The sequence below is a fragment of the Mobula hypostoma genome, chromosome 21, assembly GCF_963921235.1.
Source record: "Mobula hypostoma chromosome 21, sMobHyp1.1, whole genome shotgun sequence".
Lineage (NCBI taxonomy): Eukaryota > Metazoa > Chordata > Chondrichthyes > Myliobatiformes > Myliobatidae > Mobula > Mobula hypostoma.
The window spans coordinates 1,103,394-1,121,805 of record NC_086117.1 but is presented as its reverse complement, the minus strand read 5'-3'; the positions used below and the strand labels follow the sequence as shown (position 1 = coordinate 1,121,805).

The window sequence follows — 18,412 nt, the reverse complement described above, 5'->3', positions numbered from 1 at the left end:
TTGCTCTCTGTACAAAATAGCCATCAAGGCCACAATTACAGAAATAGGACCAGGGCAGTCAAGGTGGATTACCCAGCCCAGACATGCACCACAATTCTCTAAAGGTGCCTGCCAGTCATCCCAAATATCAAAACTTGATACTAGTTTACAAAGTTTAAAGATAAAGCTTCACATAGAAGCCAATCATGGAGCCACCGTTTAACTAATTCACCATTGCTTTCACTCTCATTCCCCCCTTCAAAGTATGGCCATTGAATGCTAATCTAAACAATAGACAATAAGTGCAGATCTAAACAAACACAAAAATGAGCAGCCCTGCCCCCCAGTACTCGATGAGCTGAATGGCCTAATTCTGCTCCAATGTCTTACGGCCTAATAACCTGCCTAGACTTTGCTCTATCTTACTTATCTTCTGAGGTGTGCCGGGCAAGAGGTGACTTGAAAAGCAAAACTTCAGGAAGCATAGGCTAATGGTCATGCGGTACCGAAACGCTTACGCCTTCCAGAAAACAAGTCTCTATCCAGGATAACCTCAAAAACAATAAAGGAAAAAATAATAAAGAAGTGAACCATAGGAAGAACTGATTTCTCAGTCCAGCTGGAACACTCCCCTAACTAAACAGGGTGCTCATGCATTAGTTAACTTAACAGCACTCATACTACCGTACTTACCCAGCAGCAGTTGTACCAAAAGGGAGATAAATGGCAAAGCAACAGCACACCACACCACAAAACAATATAACAAACAAATAAATGGGCAAACACAACTTAGGCCCATTCTTTCAAAATAAAAAAATTGGACAAGCCCCCATTACGTTACAACCTCGTCTCTCAGGGAGTAACACGAAAGAGTCAGGCCGCAACAGGAATTACAAACGAAAGGTATTTGTTAAGGTAAAGGGGAAAAGGGTGACATGTGGTATGGTAGTGCTGGCTGCAGAAGGGGAGAAAGGGGGTGGCAGTGGCCTTGTTTTAAAGCATTCTCAGCAGAAGCCAGCAATGGAAGGGTAATTACAAGTGTCCTAGAGCACTGCAACACAAGTTAAAAAGGAAACACAGGCCAGGAAATGCACAGGACATAGAAAAATGGCACAGAATTGAACTCCGAACTCTGGACTGCCCTGAGCTTTGGTAACAAATTTTCATGTCATATGCATACTTACTAATGTGACCATGAATATTGTAGAGCATAAAATCATAAGATTTCCCGCTCTCTCCCTATAAGCTTTGACATCCTATCAGCCTGCACTGAAATGGCCTCCACAGGTATCTGACAATGAATTCCTCTCTCCTCACCACTGTTCTAAACAGGCGTCCCTCTATTCTGAGGCTGTGCCATCTGCTCCCAGACTTCCCCACTATAGGAAACATACTCTCCACTTCTACTCTATCTAGGCCTTTCAATTTTTGATAGGTTTCATTGAGATAACCCTCCTTCTTCTAATCTCCAGTGAGTACAGGCCTAGACCCATCAAATACTCATCATATATTAACCTTATCATTCCCTGGATATTTCTCGTGAACCTCCTATGGACCCTGTCGTATGCTATCATATCCTTTCTTAGATAAGGGGCCTAAATTTGCTCACAATACTCCAAGTCCAGTCTGAACAATGCCTATAAAACTTCAGCATTTTATCCTTGCTTTTATATTCTAGTCCTGCCTAAATAAATGCTAACATTATGTTTGCCTTCCTTTATCTGATTTAATTTCTAGATTTATATCAAGAATAGCAGAGGTGCCGGCACTGAACCTGGCAGAAAACCACTGGTCACAGACTTCCAGTCAGAACACCTCTGTCTTCCATGGCAAGGCAAATTTTGTAAAAATTTACCAAGTCATGTTGGTCCCACTTACCTCTAGGAACAACATCTTTGCAAATGCATTCTATCCACTGTCCTACTGTGATCAATCATCTTCATCGCTTCCTCAAAAAACCCAATCAATTCTCTGCAATGGTACTTCCCCACACAAAACCATGCTGACATCCCTAATAAGTCCATGTTTTTCCTGTCTGTAAGAATCTGCTCCAATTCTGCAGGGAGCGCTCATGGAGTGAGGTCGTCTCTCTGGCTTCGCTCTACTTCCGTTATCCTTTTTAACCTATGATCTCCTTGATCTAATCAACTTTAAGTGCACCAGAAGACTTACTTTATCTCCCTGACTTATTGATTAATTGATTTCCTTTTGTCAACTGCAACTTTTGAGCTTAAAGAAATGAGTACGAGATCTAAAACCAAAGATGGGAAAGACGCTGATGGGAACGGAGGAAAGAAGAAAGGTGACTCTAAACAAACGGAATTAACTTACGAAGTTATGATGAAGTGTTTGGAGGAAATGTTTGAGCAACATCGGATAAAATTATCTGAAAGTTTAACTGCTCAATTTGAACAACATCGTCAAAGCCTCAATGAAGATTTAAAATCAATCACGGATTCTTTGAAATCCCTGAATTCTGATGTTCAAAAACACGATGCAAAAATTTCTGAGCTGGATACTAAATCTCAGAAGACGGATACAAAAGTTGAGATCTTAGAGAAGAATCTAGCTTCGACTACTAAACAGCTCCAACAACTTAAATCCAAAGTTATTGATCTTGAGAATCGATTGAGAAGACAAAATTTACGTTTAATTGGCTTACCCGAGGATGTTGAGGTTGGAGATCCTGCAATATTCTTTGCTCAACTTTTAAAGGATTCGTTCGGTTCAGTTTTTCCCAACGATCCTCCATTACTCGACCGCGCCCATCGTATACCGTGGATAAAGTCGGCAGCGGCTGTTTCCAAACCCAGAGCAGTTATTCTTCGTTTCCATTATGTTAATGTTAAAGAACAGCTTCTCCAGACTGCTCGTCGACAAAGGATGATCAAGTATCGTCAGCATTCCTTCAGGATAGTTCAAGACTACAGTCCTGAAGTGATGAAGGAACGACTGACTTTTAAACCTCTAATGTCGGAATGCTATCAAAAAAATCTCAAACCAGCACTATTGTACCCTGCACGACTCAGAATCTCTCTTCCCGATGGAAATCGTCGTGTCTTCCATTCTACGACTGCCGCTCGAAGCTTTTTGGATGATAATTTCCCATCTGATACAGACACCCTCTCTTAATTTGTGTCCGGTGCTTCCAGCACCAATTTTTTTTCTCTCTGGTGTTTTTCTTTAAAATAAACCTTCTACTACCGTGCGATGAAGGTTTTTTATAAGTCTAAGATTTTTGTTCTTTGTTTATTACTATAGTGGTAATTCTATAACTTATATAGAATATTTATCTCCTGTGAATAACATCATTTTCCCTTAGTTAACCTTTTGTTTTAACTTTTCCTTTTTCGTTATTATTAATGATCTGATCCGACGGTCATTTTTAGTTATATGTTTCCTATTTTTGGTTTTCGCATAATTAAAATGGCGACTTGTCTTTCTTTTTGTATAATCTCCTTTGTTTTTTTTGGGACGTCATGCTGTTATGCTTCTTCTTCCCATAACCCTTTTTTCTTTTTTTGGAAGCGATTTTTTATTTACTCGCTTATAATTAACTAATTATATGTACTGATACTGTTTTTTTATTTCATATATTTTAGTAATTTTTACTATGTAGACTAATTTACTATACCGTTTATTTTTCACATATATTAGTCTTCGGGAGGTCACCTATTTAACATATATTTTTGGAGTTGCCCCCTGCAGAAATGGGGTTAAAGTTAGTATTAGTTAGTGCTTTCTTCAGCCCTCTCTGGCTTAGTTCGGGGTTCTACTTGGGGTTGGGGGAGGGGGTAGTCTTTTTCTTTTCTAATTTTTTCTGTTGGGCTGATTCAGAACTACAAAGATGTCTGCAGTGTCGAGATTTCCGGTTCCTCTCTAATCATGTATTCCTCTTCCGATTTCATGAGCTCACATTATGGTTAACCCCTTACTTACCAAAGGAATAATTTTCAGTTATGGCTCATACTATTAATTTTGTCTCTTGGAATACAAATGGTTTAAACCATCCAATAAAATGGAAAAAGATTTTCAAAGTGTTCCAAAGACTGAATGCTCATATTATTTTTGCACAAGAGACTCATGTAAGGAAAGAGGACAATCAACGCTTCTTTAAGTTTTGGAAAGAACAACAATACCATTCAAATGCTCAAGCCAAAATTAAAGGCGTTTCAATTTTTATTGATCCCTCAATTACATTTATTCATCAAGACATTATTTCAGATCCTAATGGCAGATTTCTGTTAATTACTGGGGTACTTTTTAATAAAAAGGTCGCTATGGTTAATGTTTATGCTCCGAATGTGGATTATCCTGAATTTTTTAAACACTTACTCACTTCCTTTCCTAATTTAAACGAGTATATGTTGATAATGGGCAGTGATTTTAATTTATGTTTGAATCCCATGATGGACAGATCCATAGGTAGTCCGGCTTTACCAAATAAGTCGGCTACTATTATTAACTCTTTTATGTTGGATTCTGGGATTTCAGAAATTTGGAGATTTCTATATCCAAATGATAAGGAATTCTCCTTTTTTTCACATGTACATCGTTCTTTTTCTCGAATTGATTATTTCCTGATTGACTCTCGTTTGATTCCATATGTAGTTGATTGTAATTATGACATTATTGCTATTTCAGATCATGCTCCAATGAAACTTTCCATCAAGTTAATGGACACCTCTTGTACTAGCAGACAATGGCGATTTAACCCTATTTTGCTTCAAGATCAGGGCTTTGTCAAATTTATAAAGGAGCAGATTGATTTCTTCTTTTCAACTAATACTACGGAAGAAGTTTCCAATGGAACTGTTTGGGACGCCTTTAAAGCTTATATCCGTGGTCAGATTATTTCCTATTCGGCTGGTTTGAAAAGACATATTAACAATGAAATACTTCTGTTGGTTGATAAAATTAAAGAAGTCGATAAAAAATATGCTATTTCTCCCAGTAAGGAGCTGTACAAACACAGAGTTGAACTCCAATTGGAACATAACTTATTATTAACATCCTCGATCGAAAATCAATTAATGAGAATTAGAAGTGATTTTTATATTCATAGAGATAAATCGGGTAAATTACTGGCTAACCAATTGAAATTTGATTCGGTTAAACGTCAAATTACTCAGATTCGCAAACAGGATGATACTTTCACAGTTGATCATGTTGGGATAAACCAAACCTTTCAAGAATTTTATACCTCTTTATATCACTCTGATTTTCCTCATGATTCTAATTTCATGCATGATTTTTTAAGTAAATTGAGTTTTCCGAAAATATCACCCGAAGATTGCCTATCATTAGAAACTTCCATTTCGGAGGAAGAAATAACAACTGCAATCTCATCATTGAATTCCAGTAAAGCACCCGGTCCGGATGGGTTTACAGTGGAATTTAAAAAATTTTTTTCCTCCATTCTTTCTTCTAAGTTGTCTAGAATATTCAAGGAAGCAATCAGTTTAGGTAAATTACCACAATCGTTTTATGAAGCCTCTATTTCCTTAATTCTTAAAAAGAATAAAGATCCTACTGATTGTGCATCATACAGACCGATATCTCTTCTGAATGTAGACTCTAAAATTTTTTCAAAAATTCTAGCAACTAGACTGGAGAAGGTGTTACCTCAAATTATTTCCATGGATCAAACCGGATTTATTAAAAATCGCTATTCATCCTTTAATATTAGGAGGTTAATGAATATTGTTTACACCCCCTCATTTACTACCCCGGAATGTATTATCTCATTAGATGCTGAGAAAGCCTTTGACAGAGTTGAATGGCCTTATTTATTTAATGTTCTTGAGAAATTTAATTTTAATTTGACATTTATATCTTGGATTAAATTGTTATATTACTCCCTGGTAGCCTCGGTTTGTACAAATAATTATAGATCTCCTTTTTTTCGTCTTTTTCGTGGTACTAGGCAAGGTTGCCCTCTTAGTCCTTTACTATTTAATATTGCTCTTGAACCTTTAGCACTTGCTATTCGTGACTCGCCAAATATTGTTGGTATTACCCGTGGAAACGAAATACATAAATTATCATTATATGCAGATGATTTGTTGTTATACATCTCTAACCCGGAGAAGTCAATTCCTGCTATCCTAGATCTGTTAGCTCAATTTAGTAACTTCTCTGGTTACAAATTGAATCTTAGTAAGAGTGAATTATTCCCTTTAAATAAACATGTACCTATTTATGGACATTTACCATTTAAATTGGTTACTGATTCATTTATATATTTAGGGATAACAATTACGAAAAAATATAAAGAGTTATTTAAAGCTAATTTTTTACCTTTAATTGATCAGATTAAACTTTTATTTACCAAATGGTCCCCAATCTCTTTGTCTTTGATTGGTTGGATTAATGCTATTAAGATGATCATTTTGCCCAAATTTTTGTATATATGCCAATCGGTTCCAATTTTTATCCCAAAATCTTTTTTTGATAACGTAGATTCAAAAATTTCCTCATATATTTGGCAGAATAAAAATCCTAGGTTAGGTAAAAGGTATCTACAGAAATCTAAAAAGGAGGGGGGGCTCGCCCTCCCGAATTTTAGATTCTATTATTGGGCAATTAATATTCGATATTTAAAATTTTGGTTACAAGATTTGGACGCATCTTTAAACCCTCATTGGGTAAATCTTGAATCTAATTCATTACAAGGGTTTTCCTTGGGTTTGGTTTTAGGAACTTTACTTCCTTTTACTTCTTTTAAATCATATAAACAAATGAACAACCCAATAGTTTACGTATATGGTTTCAAGTCCGAAGATTTTTTGGGTTTAATCAATTTATTCTAGCAAGTCCCATTATATCAAATCTTCTTTTTCAACCTTCCACGATGGATCAAGCTTACTTTGATTGGAAAACCAAAGGTATAATATCTTTTCGCGATTTATTTTTGGATAATTGTTTTATGTCTTTTGATCAACTCTCTAATAAATATAACTTACTCAGATCTCACTTTTTTAGATATCTACAGATTAGAAACTTTTTAATTACTGTCTCCCCTAATTTTCCACACCCATATCCAATGGACATTTTGGAAAAAATCTTAGATTTAAATCTCTCTCAGAAAAGTGTAGTAGCAATTATATATAATATAATTATGAATCTATGTCCTGATGCTTCTAATAAAATTAAAGCTGACTGGGAAAGAGAACTTGAGATTAATATACCGACTGATAAATGGGAAGAAATTCTTCAGTTGGTGAATTCATCCTCTGTATGTGCTAAGCATAGGTTGATACAGTTTAAAGTAGTGCATAGGGCTCACATGTCCAAAGATAAACTATCTCGTTATTACTCTTATATTAATCCAATATGTGACAGATGTCATTCCGAGACAGCTTCTTTAACCCACATGTTTTGGTCATGTCCCTTGTTGGAGAAATATTGGAAAGATATTTTTGATGTTATTTCAACGGTCCTAAATATAGACTTACAACCTCATCCAATTACTGCTATCTTTGGACTACCAATGATAGACTTAAATAATTTAACCTCTTCATCACGAAAGATGATTGCATTTCTTACTTTAATAGCTAGAAGGTCCATTTTGTTGAATTGGAAAGAGATTAACCCTCCTACTGTATTTTATTGGTTATCACAAACTATGGTGTGTTTGAATTTGGAGAAAATTAGAAGTGCAGTTTATGACCCTTCCATTAAGTTTAAAAAACTTCGAGGCCATTCATTCAGCATTTTCATTCGATGTAATTTGATCATTTCCAAACTTGTTTTATCTCTCTGTACTGTTGTTGGAGGGGAATGGAGTCGTCGACACTAAGGTTTTCTTCTTTTCCATTTTTAAGTTGTTAGTTTTGCCCAAGTCTTTTTAGGTTAGTTGATTAATTTTGTTTTTCTTTGGGGATGGGGTTTGCTTTTTTTTTTGTTTTGTTTTTTTTTTCTTTTTCATGATACTTTTTTCCAGTTTTTTTTTGCGTTGTATTATCCGTGGTTAGTTCTACATGTTTGGGAGCTTTGTTAATTTACACTACTTGGTTTTGCAATTACTTTTTTTAGGTGTAACAACATATCTCCTACTATTTGTATTATTGCTATGTTTTGTTTCTATATTTTGAAATTAATAAAAAGATTGAAAAAGAAAAGAATCTGCTCCAATAATTTTCCTGGCACTGATGTACCTGCCTATAATTTCCTTCTCTGTTCCCATTGCCCTTAAACGAAGGGACATCAATGGCTGTTCTCTAGTCTCCTAGGATCTTGTATGCAGCTAAAGATGATACAAAGATCTCTGAAAGCCCTAGCAATTTCCTCCCTATCCTTCTTTTGTATCCTTTTATAGATTCTATCAGAAATCTATCCTCTTGGCATTTACCTGTTATTTCTCTTCAGTTTGAGCTATGGGGCAGTCACTGGAGTTAATCAGATATTATTGAGTAGGATTTGTTAATTGCTTTGCTTAGGCTGAAGCATGGCCAACGGGAGGACCAGTGCCAAAATGTGCATCACAGAAATTATATTTTATTAATGCTTCTCAAGTCTGGCATTGTTCACCTTTCTGAACATCTAGAACTGATTCACAATGGTGCATTGCTCTACAGTGATTTCACAGTGTTTGAAGCTGTCTTTGAAATGATTAAAACGATTGCACATCAAGCTGTCAATCCAGCTGAGAAGTGGATGTGGACAGTGTGCAGGCTGATGTGATTAGTTAGATTGACAGCGTGGTCATTGCAGACCATGACAGGCTGAAGAGCCTGATACTGTGCTGTACATTCTATCTTGTAACTGTAGTTCCTTTTTAATATGTCTCTCTTTAGGTGCTGCATTTCTCGGCTGCAATCTAGGGATGCGAGTGGTTCAGTTTGTGGCATCTACTGCAGAAACAACTGATCCACAGTTTCCATGGCATTACAAATTAGTCTGGGCTTGAAAGATATAGTAGCCACAAAGAGCTTGTTAGCTGATATGTGTAGATGCTGAAGATACCTATGTAGTAATTGATGTACAGTATGTTTTGCTTCATCTGCTATGGAATTGTATTTGGAATTTTTATGTACAGATTTACCTTAAAAAATGATCAATTGGGCTGAAGCCATTGATGTACAGTTGTTGGAGTGTTACTGGGTTCTACCGGATGGTGTGGGTCAGTGGGGATGGTGGGTGAGTGTTACTGATGCCTTGGTCTCAGATTTTCTGCCGGCTGTCTTGTTTCTAAAATAAATGTCAGAAAGGGAAGGACAACCCAAGTTTTCTGGCAGATTGAGGCTAGAGCACAAAGACTGGAGATTGAACAAGTATTGTGCATTCACACAACGGCCTGCCGTGTACCTTGTCAGAAAGTCCCTGGTGGTTTGCAGTGTGATGTAGCAGGAGACACTGCTCAATGTCAATGCGTGGCAGAACAATTACAATAGCTTTGTGTTTCTCTTCCAGGGTTACCACAGAAGGCACTGGGCAGGCTGCTGTAAAGGTAAGACAGAAAACTTGCTCATTTTAATGCCACTGTAATGCAATATAAATATTTGTACATAGCTACAATGAAGATTTTTTCATGTTACAAGATGATCTTAATGTGATATGGTTCAATATAAAACAACATACAGCAGAGTACAAGCCTTTCAGCACTTGATGTTGTGCTGGCCCTTTAACCAAGTTTCCTCTTGTGGTACTCGAAATTCTGTGAATTAAGTTATCAAATGTAATTTGAGTTCTGATAATGTTTTATCATGCTTATATTCATAACTGAGTTCTGGCTTCTTCCATCGTCCTTTCCAGTCCTGATGAAGGGTCTTGACCTGAAACTTCGAATCTTTATTCCTCTCCATTGATGCTGCCTGTCTTGCTGAGTTCCACCAGCATTTTGCATGTGTTATCTTTTATTGATAAGTGAATAGGTTTGAGGAATCTTTCTTTCCTTTCCTCATTTCGTGAAATACAGGACCCTGGAGAGTTACTGTAGAATAGGATACAAGTAGATAGCTTCTACAAAACAGAGAGACATTGATGTTTGATATGCTTGCCTTCGTTGGTCAGGTCACTAGCTACAGAAGATGTGATGTCATGTTACAGCTGTGCAAGACATTGGTGAGACTTCACTTGAAGTATTCTGTGCAATTCTGGTTGCCCAGCTATAGGAAGGATGTCATTAAGCTGGAGAGGGTGCAGAAAAAAATCAAGGATGTTACCAGGACTGGAAGGCTGAGTTATAGAGTCTGAAAAGGATGTGGGGGTGACCTTGTAAAGGCATAAAATCAAGAGGGTCACAGATAAAGTAAATGATCACAATATTTTAATCAGGATAGGGGAGCCTAAAACTAAAGAGGTCAGAGAGAAAAGATTTAAAGTTGACCTAAGCAGCACTCAGGAAGTGGTAGGACAAGGTTGAACAAACATTTGGACAGGTACAATTATTAGGGAAGCTTTGGAGCAGGGTTACCGTCTGGGTCCATCGAGCCCTTGCTTAATGGTATTGGTCCATGGCATAAAAACCCTCAGGTTTAGAAGGATATGGAATGCAGGAAAGTTGGGACCAGCTCAGGTAGGTGACTTTGTCAGAATGCACAAGTTGGGCTTACTTCTGTGCTGAATTATACATCTGGCAAGAGAATATTTGCTTCAGTAAATGGGTAATATCTTCTCAAGTAGGAAGAGTTTAAAAATAAATTCATGATAAACAAGAGAAAATGTGCAGATGTAGGAAATCCGAGCAACACACACAAAATGCTGGAGGAACTCAGCAGGCCAGGCGGCATCTAGGAAAAGAGTACAGTCGACATTTTGGGCCGAGACACTTCATCAGGAGTCCTGATAAAGGGTCTCGTCCTGAAACGTTGAATGTTTACTCTTTTCCATAGATGCTGCGTGGCCTGCTGAATTCCTCCAGCATTTTGTGCATGTTGCTCGGATTTCCTGCATCTGCAGATTTTCTCTTGTTTATCATTGTTTCGGAGATCACTTTCCACAATCTACCTCTTTATATTCTGACAGTTGATGTCAGTTCATGAATAAATTAATTCATGTTCTCATAAATTAATTCCATTCGCTGTGGATTTCTTGCTACTTTTTGGAGTCCATATTCAGTTATTCTACCCATTTTCTCCAGTGGGAATTAAATCAGTGGCCCTTCCAGACCAGGGTGATTTATTGATTTCATCACTACAATCACTGAGGGTATTCAATGGGAATACAGGAGCACAGAGATTTCGACTGAGGTCATGCTAGCTTGTTCTTACAATGAGTCGTGGATGGCTGACGTATGACTTGTAACAGAGCATTTTCATAGGACAAATTTATGCACAGAATGTAGAACAGCACAGCACAATACAGGCCTTTCAGCCCACAATCTTGTGCCACCTTTTAACCTATTCCAAGACCAATCTAATGCTTCCCTCCTACATAACTTTTTTTCATCCATGTTCCTATTAAAGAGTATATAAAATGCCTCTAATGTATCTGCCTCTACTGCCACCCCGGCAGCATGTTCGATGCTCCCACCACGCTCTATGTAAATGGAAAAAGTGCCTCTAACAATCCCACTATACTTTCCTCCAATCACCTTAAAATTATGCCCTCTTGTATTAGCCATTTCCACCTTAGGAAAAAGTCTCTGGCTGTCCACTCAATCTATGCCTTTTATCATTTTGTACACATCTTATCATGTCACCTCTCATCCTCCTTCTCTCTAAAGAGAAACCCCCTCGCTTGCTCTGAAACTCATTGAAGAGTGGAGGAAACAGAAACTGCAGCCACTTTTCCTTAGAAAAGAAAGGCAATTTTTCCTGAAAATTGCAGCTTGTGGAGGGTAATTGCAAACAAACTTGGAGCACGAAGTTAGTTACTTATTGATAAGGAAATGATCCAATCTCCTGGTCCTCTGTCTGGCAGCCTTCCGAGAACGGTGAAGACATGTCCTCTGAGCTTTCAGATCAAATTACAGAGAGCAGCTTTGTTATTGAAGGAATTACTGATATTTTTGCATTTAGTATCCCTGTCCCACTGCGTGCCTCCAGCTCCAACGCTACATAGTTACACCATCTGGCTGTTAACCTTGTGCACAGAATGCCAAGTGCCACTGAAACGGGACGTAAACTGCTCACCACTTACCTGGCTCTTTTACAACTGAATTATTCATTCATGCAGTTGTTCCTTTTAATGACTTAGGAATGATCTGTAACAGCATATGCACAAAAATGCCTGTTGCTGGAAATCTGAAATTAAAGCAGCGTTCACCTTTGGCTAAAACAATTCAGTGGCTTACTCCTGAATCCTAAAGCTAATGTAGGCTCCAGGTTGGAAGGGATTTGTGTAGATCTAACTTTACAATACAACTGACTTCATAAAATTGTGATCATAAAAGGCTTTAGGTAAATGAAGGTCTTTCTTTTACTTACTTTCCAAGTCCACAGGCTTGCACAGTACAGAGGAGGAATTATCATGAGGAATGAAGACATGAGAGAGTCAGTAAATGAAAAATGCATGCATATCTGTCATCACAATCAAAGCATTAAATGCAGCAGAAATGGAGAGAAGCTGAGGGTCTCATGACATTGGCAATAATTAGCATTACTGAAGAGAAAGTAGCATGCATAATACCACCATTTAACAAAGAGAGGTGAGAGAAATAGGGATTGAGAGTCCTGTTCACCTGTCATCTGTTGTCAGCAAGATCCCTAAATCCATGATTTGGAATGTGATAATAGGGTACCTATGAAACAAATTAGAATTAACAAAGTTAAAAATGAAGATATATTTGGCAAAATCCCCTACAGTTTGGCTCTGTTTTCTTGTCTGTTCCCCTATATTATTGGTCTTACAATCTTGAATATATTCAGTGATTCCATCTCAGTCCCTAGATGGAGAATTTGGAAGATTCACCTTACACTGAGAGAAGAAATTTCTCCTCATCTCTGTCTTAAAGGGTTACTCCCTTATTTTGAAACTGTGACCCCCTAGTTCTAGATATTTAATCCCTCCAAACCTTTCAGCATCCAACCCCTTCTAGAAACACAGCACTACAGCACAGAAATAGGCCATTTGGCCCATCTAGTCCATGCCAGCCCGGTTTTCTGCCTAGTCCCAACTACCCGCACTGAGACCATAGCCCTCCATACCTCCCTTACCCATGTACTGTACCCATGCAAACTTCTCTTAAAAGTTACAATTGAACTTGCATCTACCTCTTCTGCTGGCAGCTCATTCCACACTCTGACCACCCTCTGAGTGAAGATGTTCCCCTCATGTTCTCCTTAAATATTTCATATTCATCCTTAACCCATTACCTCGAGTTCTAGTCTCTCCCAACATTATTGGAAAAAGACTGCTTGCATTTATCCTATCTATACCCCTCATGACCCGATTGGTGGCATAGTGGCATCAGCATCAGACTTTGGTTCGAAATGGCCAGGGTTCGAATCCAGCCAGCTGGCTCTCCTGCATGCTTTCCATCCGTGCTGGGTTACGAGCTGGTGATCTCTTTGGAAACTCACCCGGCAGAAGGCAATAGCAAACCACTGCTGTAACTTGCCTCGTACGCAATTCCCCACTACATCAGAGAGGTGTGGAGGGAAATCGTCCACTAACCGGAGAAACTCCAGATGCGAGGTACCTTTCCTTTTATACTCCTCATAATTTTTTATACCTCTGTCAAATCTTCCCTTTCTCCTGGGCTCTAGAGAATAAAGTCCTAACCTATTTAACCTTTCCCTATAAATTAGATCCTCAAGTCTCAGCAACATCTTTGTCAATTTTCTCTGCACTCTTTCAAGCTTATTAATACCCTTCCTGTAGGTTGCTGACCAGAAATACATTCAATACTCCAAGTTGGGCCTCACTAACATCTTATACAACTTCAACGTCTTCTGTACTCAATACGTTGATTTATGAAGGCCAATATTCCAAAAACTCTCTTTACGACCCTATCTACCTGTATTGCCACTTTCAAGGAATTATAGATCTGTATTCCCAGATCCCTCTGTTCTACCACATTCCTCAGTGTCCAACCATTGATTGTTTAAGTGTTGTGTAAGATCACTTTGCAAGCTTTAATAGCCTTCCTCATTGTCCACTACACCCCCAATCATGGTGTCATCTACAAATTTGCTGATCCAGTTTACCACATTATTATCTAATTCATTAATATAGATTTTAAACAACAAGGGGACCAGTACTGATCCCTGTGGTACACCACTAGCCACAAGTCTCTAGTGAGAGAGACAACCATCTATTACCACGTTCTGACTTCTCCCGCTAAGTCAATATTGAATCTAAATGATTATGCTAAGCAATTGAACCTTCTGGACCAGCTCTTATATATCTCAGAATCTTGTGTTGCAATAAATCATCTCCCATTCTTGTAATCTCCAGTTTTTACAGGCCTAATATGAATCCAAATCAAAATTAGCTTTAATATTACTGGCATATGTTGTGAAATTTGTTGTTTTGTGGCAGCAGTACAGTGCATATATAATAAAAAATACTATAAATTACAATAAGAAATATATATTAAAAAATTAAATACGTAATGCAAAAAGAGAGCAAAATGAGATAGTAAGGTAGTGTACATGGGTTTATCATTCCGGAATATGAAGGCAGAGGCACGGAAGCTGTTAGTAAAATATTGGGTATGTATCTTCAGGCTCCTGTATCATCTCCTTAATGATAGCAAGGGGGTATGTCCTGAGTGATGGGGTCCTTAATAATAGATTCCACTTTCCTGGGGCATTGCCTTTTGAAGATATTCGGAATGCTGGAGAGGCTGGTTCCCATATTGGGAGCTGGCTGAGTTTACAACCTTCTACAGCTTTTTCTGGTCCTTTGCAGTGGCCCCTCCATACCAGGTAGTGATGCAACTTGTTAGAATACTCTCCACGGTACATATAAACATAGAAAATATGCAGCACAATACAGGCCCTTCGGCCCACAAAGCTGTGCTGAACATGTCCCTACCTTAGAACTACCTTGGTTTTACCCATAGCCCTCCATTTTTCTAAGCTCCATGTAGCCATCCAGAAGTCTCTTAAAAGACCCTATCGTTTCCGCCTCCACCGCCGCCGCCAGCAGCCCATTCCATGCACTCACCACTCTCTGCGTAAAAAACTTACCCCTGACATCTCCTCTGTACCTACTTCCAAGCACCTTAAAACTATGCCCTCTTGTGCTAGCCAATTCAGCCCTGGGGGAAAGCCTCTGGCTATCCACACGATCAATGCCTCTCATTATCTTGTACATCTCTATCAAGTCACTTCTCATCCTCCGTTGCTCCAAGGAGAAAAGGCCGAGTTCACTCAACCTATTCTCATAAGGCATGCTCACCAGTCCAGGCAATATCCTTGTAAATCTCCTCTTCACCCTTTCTATGGTTTCCACATCCTTCCTATAATGAGGCGACCAGAATTGAGCATAGTACTCCAAGTGGGGTCTGACCAGGGTCCTATATAGCTGTAACATCTGCAGAGATTTGCAAGAGTTCTTAGTGCTGCAGACAATAAGACCATAAGACATAGGAGCAGAATTAGGACATCTGCCCCATCATGTCTGCTCCGCCATTCAGTCATGTCTGATCCTTTTTTTTATCTCCTCCTTAATCCCAGTTACTGGCCTTCTCCCCGTAGCCTTTGATGCCATGTCGAATCAAGAACTTATCGATCTCTGCCTTAAATACACCCAACAACCTGGCCTCCACAGCTGCATGTGGCAACAATTTTCACAAATTCACCACCCTTTGGCTAAAAAAAAATCTCCACATCTCTGTTTTAAAAGGGCTCCCCTCTATCCTGAGGCAGTGCCCCTTTGTCCTAGACTCTCCCACCATGGGAAACATTCTTTCCACATCTATGCTGTCTAGGCCTTTTAACATTAAAAAGGTTTCAATGAGATTCCCCTCATCCTTCTGAATTCCAGCAACCCAGAGCCATCAAATGTTCCTCATACGATAACCCTTTCATTCCTGGAATCATCCTTGCATACCCCCTCTGGACCCTCTCCAATGCCAGCACATCTTTTCTAAGGTGAGAGGCCCAAAACTGTTCACAATACTCAAGATGAGGCCTCACCAGTGCCTTTTAAAGCCTCAGCATCACATCCTTGCTCTTGTATTCTAAACCTCTTGAAATGAATTCTAACATTGCATTTGCCTTCCTCACCACCGACTCAACGTGCAAGTTAACCTTCAGGGTGTTCTGCACAAGGACTCCCAAGTCCCTCTGTATCTCAGATTCCTGGATTTTCTCCCCGTTTAGAAAATAGTCCACACATTTATTTCTACTACCAAAGTGCATGACTGTGCATTTTCCATGTTTTGGTAGTCTTCACATAGTTCACAGAGCCATTTGTTCTATAGTGTAAAGTATAGTACCTGTGGTATAATGAATGGTTTGGTAAGCTTCCCGCTGTAGGTGTTAAAGAGCAAGTGTCAAATGAACTTCAAAAAACACAACGTCTCAAAAATACTTAAAGTCTCAAAAAGTTGCTTGAATCCTGGCGCATCAAAGTGAGTGGCACTGAAGGGAGCTTTTCACAAAGGGACAGATGGGATGAATTGCCAAATGAAAGTGATTTTCGTTGTTGAACTAAATTGCTGTTTTTCTCATTGATGGCAGCCAATATTTTACAAGAGTTTGGCGGGGTCGCAGGTCATGTTGAGCAGCTTGGTGAACCAAGCCCGGGCCATGCTGGATGAACAGGCTCGCCATCTACTGAATGAGCAGGAGCAAGCCACGATGGCCTATTATCTTAATGAATACACCGAGAGTAACATAAGTGTTCAGGCATTGGTAATGGCCCTCTTTGAGCTTCTGAATACCCACGCAAAGGTAACCGCTCTGTTATTTACCACACCCTCTCCTGGGAAATAGATTCCAAACACGACTCACCTATTTTCTCTCATCATTCCCTCCAATTACTGCTTCAACTGAGAGCTTTGAGGTCAACCAAAATGGACATTTATTTGGAAGATTTATTACTGCATCATTGGCTGAATTTTCAACGTTTGGATAGTGTTTTCTCATATATATTAAAATGGCCTTCTACAGGTTTTAATATCAAACAAATAAATAATAACTGAAGCCAAATCCTCATGACAGACCATGAAAAATTGTAATACATAATGATTGATATCTGAACAGTCATATTTGCGAATTGACAAGGTCTTCAGATGAGGCAGCTATTAAGTGAAGTAGGATGGCATATGGCTTTTTAAATACACCTTTCATGGGACTGGTTTAGTATCAAGTGTACCATCACTTATTTTCTATAATAGAAATGTTTTAAAGTACTTTGCCAAGTCACATTGGACTTATCTGAAGGTGAGAGAAGGTACGGTTCTTCAGTGCAGCTGACATAATCTCTATTCACTCCAGAAAGATTTTTGAAGTGGATATAATGAGAGAATCCACTGGAGACAGTGGGTTATGTTAACAATTTTAATCAGAAGGGCTTTCCCATGTTCACATGGAGAAACTCATGTGTACACTGTGAAAATTATCATCTAGTGTGTGTCAGTGCCAGCCTCTGAACCAGATCAGGGGCGTACTTTCCCATGGGAGCTCAGACCGAGCACTCAGTAACAAATCCCAGACAAGCATCACCCAAAATGCAATAAAAAGTTAATTCTCTTGAAAGTTCAGTCAGTGCAGTGTGGGTTGAAGTGGCTTTGTACAGAGATAATGGAACACGAGGAATCATACACCCTCCGTGCCGAATCATACAATCCGCACAAACACTGAATGCACTAAATGTGAATACTCTGCCAAAGTAAAAGTTCCGATCAAGATGGCGCCAGTGTACAATGCCCCCTCAGTTGATGTCTTCCAGATAGCCTACAAAAATGTTAATTTTACTTCTTTTATGTCTGTTTTTCATCTTAAATGTGTTTCTGAGACAGTTAGAGCTTGCAATTTACAGTTTGGAGATTGGTTGAGTGATCCAGCACTTTGCTGTCTCCCAAGAAGATTCTGGGAAGTGAGCGTATACTCAGACAGCCTCGATGGGAAGAAACTTAGAGACAGGATGCGAGCCAATGTTCAACTGCATTTCGCCGATAAAACAATCCATTAACTGCTGATTAAAGAGTCGAGGAAGATTGAGATATTGAAAGAGTGTGGAAGGCGAGTGAAGGTTCAGCACTGACTGCCTGTCTTGTCTGTGAGCGGCCTATCTCTGTGTGGCTAGCTGTGTAGGCGGGTAGGCCTATGGCTCGTGTGGTGTCCATCTTTTCGATGACTGTCGGTGATGTTGGAAGATGCTATCGTGATTCTGCATTTATGGATCGGACTATTACATTTATGGACTATAGACTTTTTCAGACTTATGTTTTTTATGTTTTTTTGCACATTCCTTTTCTGTTTAGTTGTGCAAGGAAAAGAGATTTGGCGTTTGATGTTCTTGTTGTATTCTGTTAGTTAATTTTTATGTGGGGGAGAGATGTTTGGAGTCAATGTTCTTGTTCTGTTTTTGT

General features: G+C 38.8%; 1 protein-coding gene across 4 annotated transcripts in view; it reads left to right on the top strand.

The window, feature by feature from the left end:
- The window catches only part of LOC134359726 (whirlin-like), a 261,112-nt gene that overhangs the window by 140,100 nt on the left and 102,600 nt on the right, over positions 1–18,412 (top strand). For all 4 annotated transcript variants that reach the window (XM_063073258.1, XM_063073257.1, XM_063073256.1 and 1 more), the window contains 2 exons: positions 9,394–9,430; positions 16,557–16,769. In XM_063073258.1, coding sequence (XP_062929328.1) covers positions 9,394–9,430; positions 16,557–16,769 — 250 coding nt within the window. The remainder of the gene's footprint in view (positions 1–9,393; positions 9,431–16,556; positions 16,770–18,412) is intronic.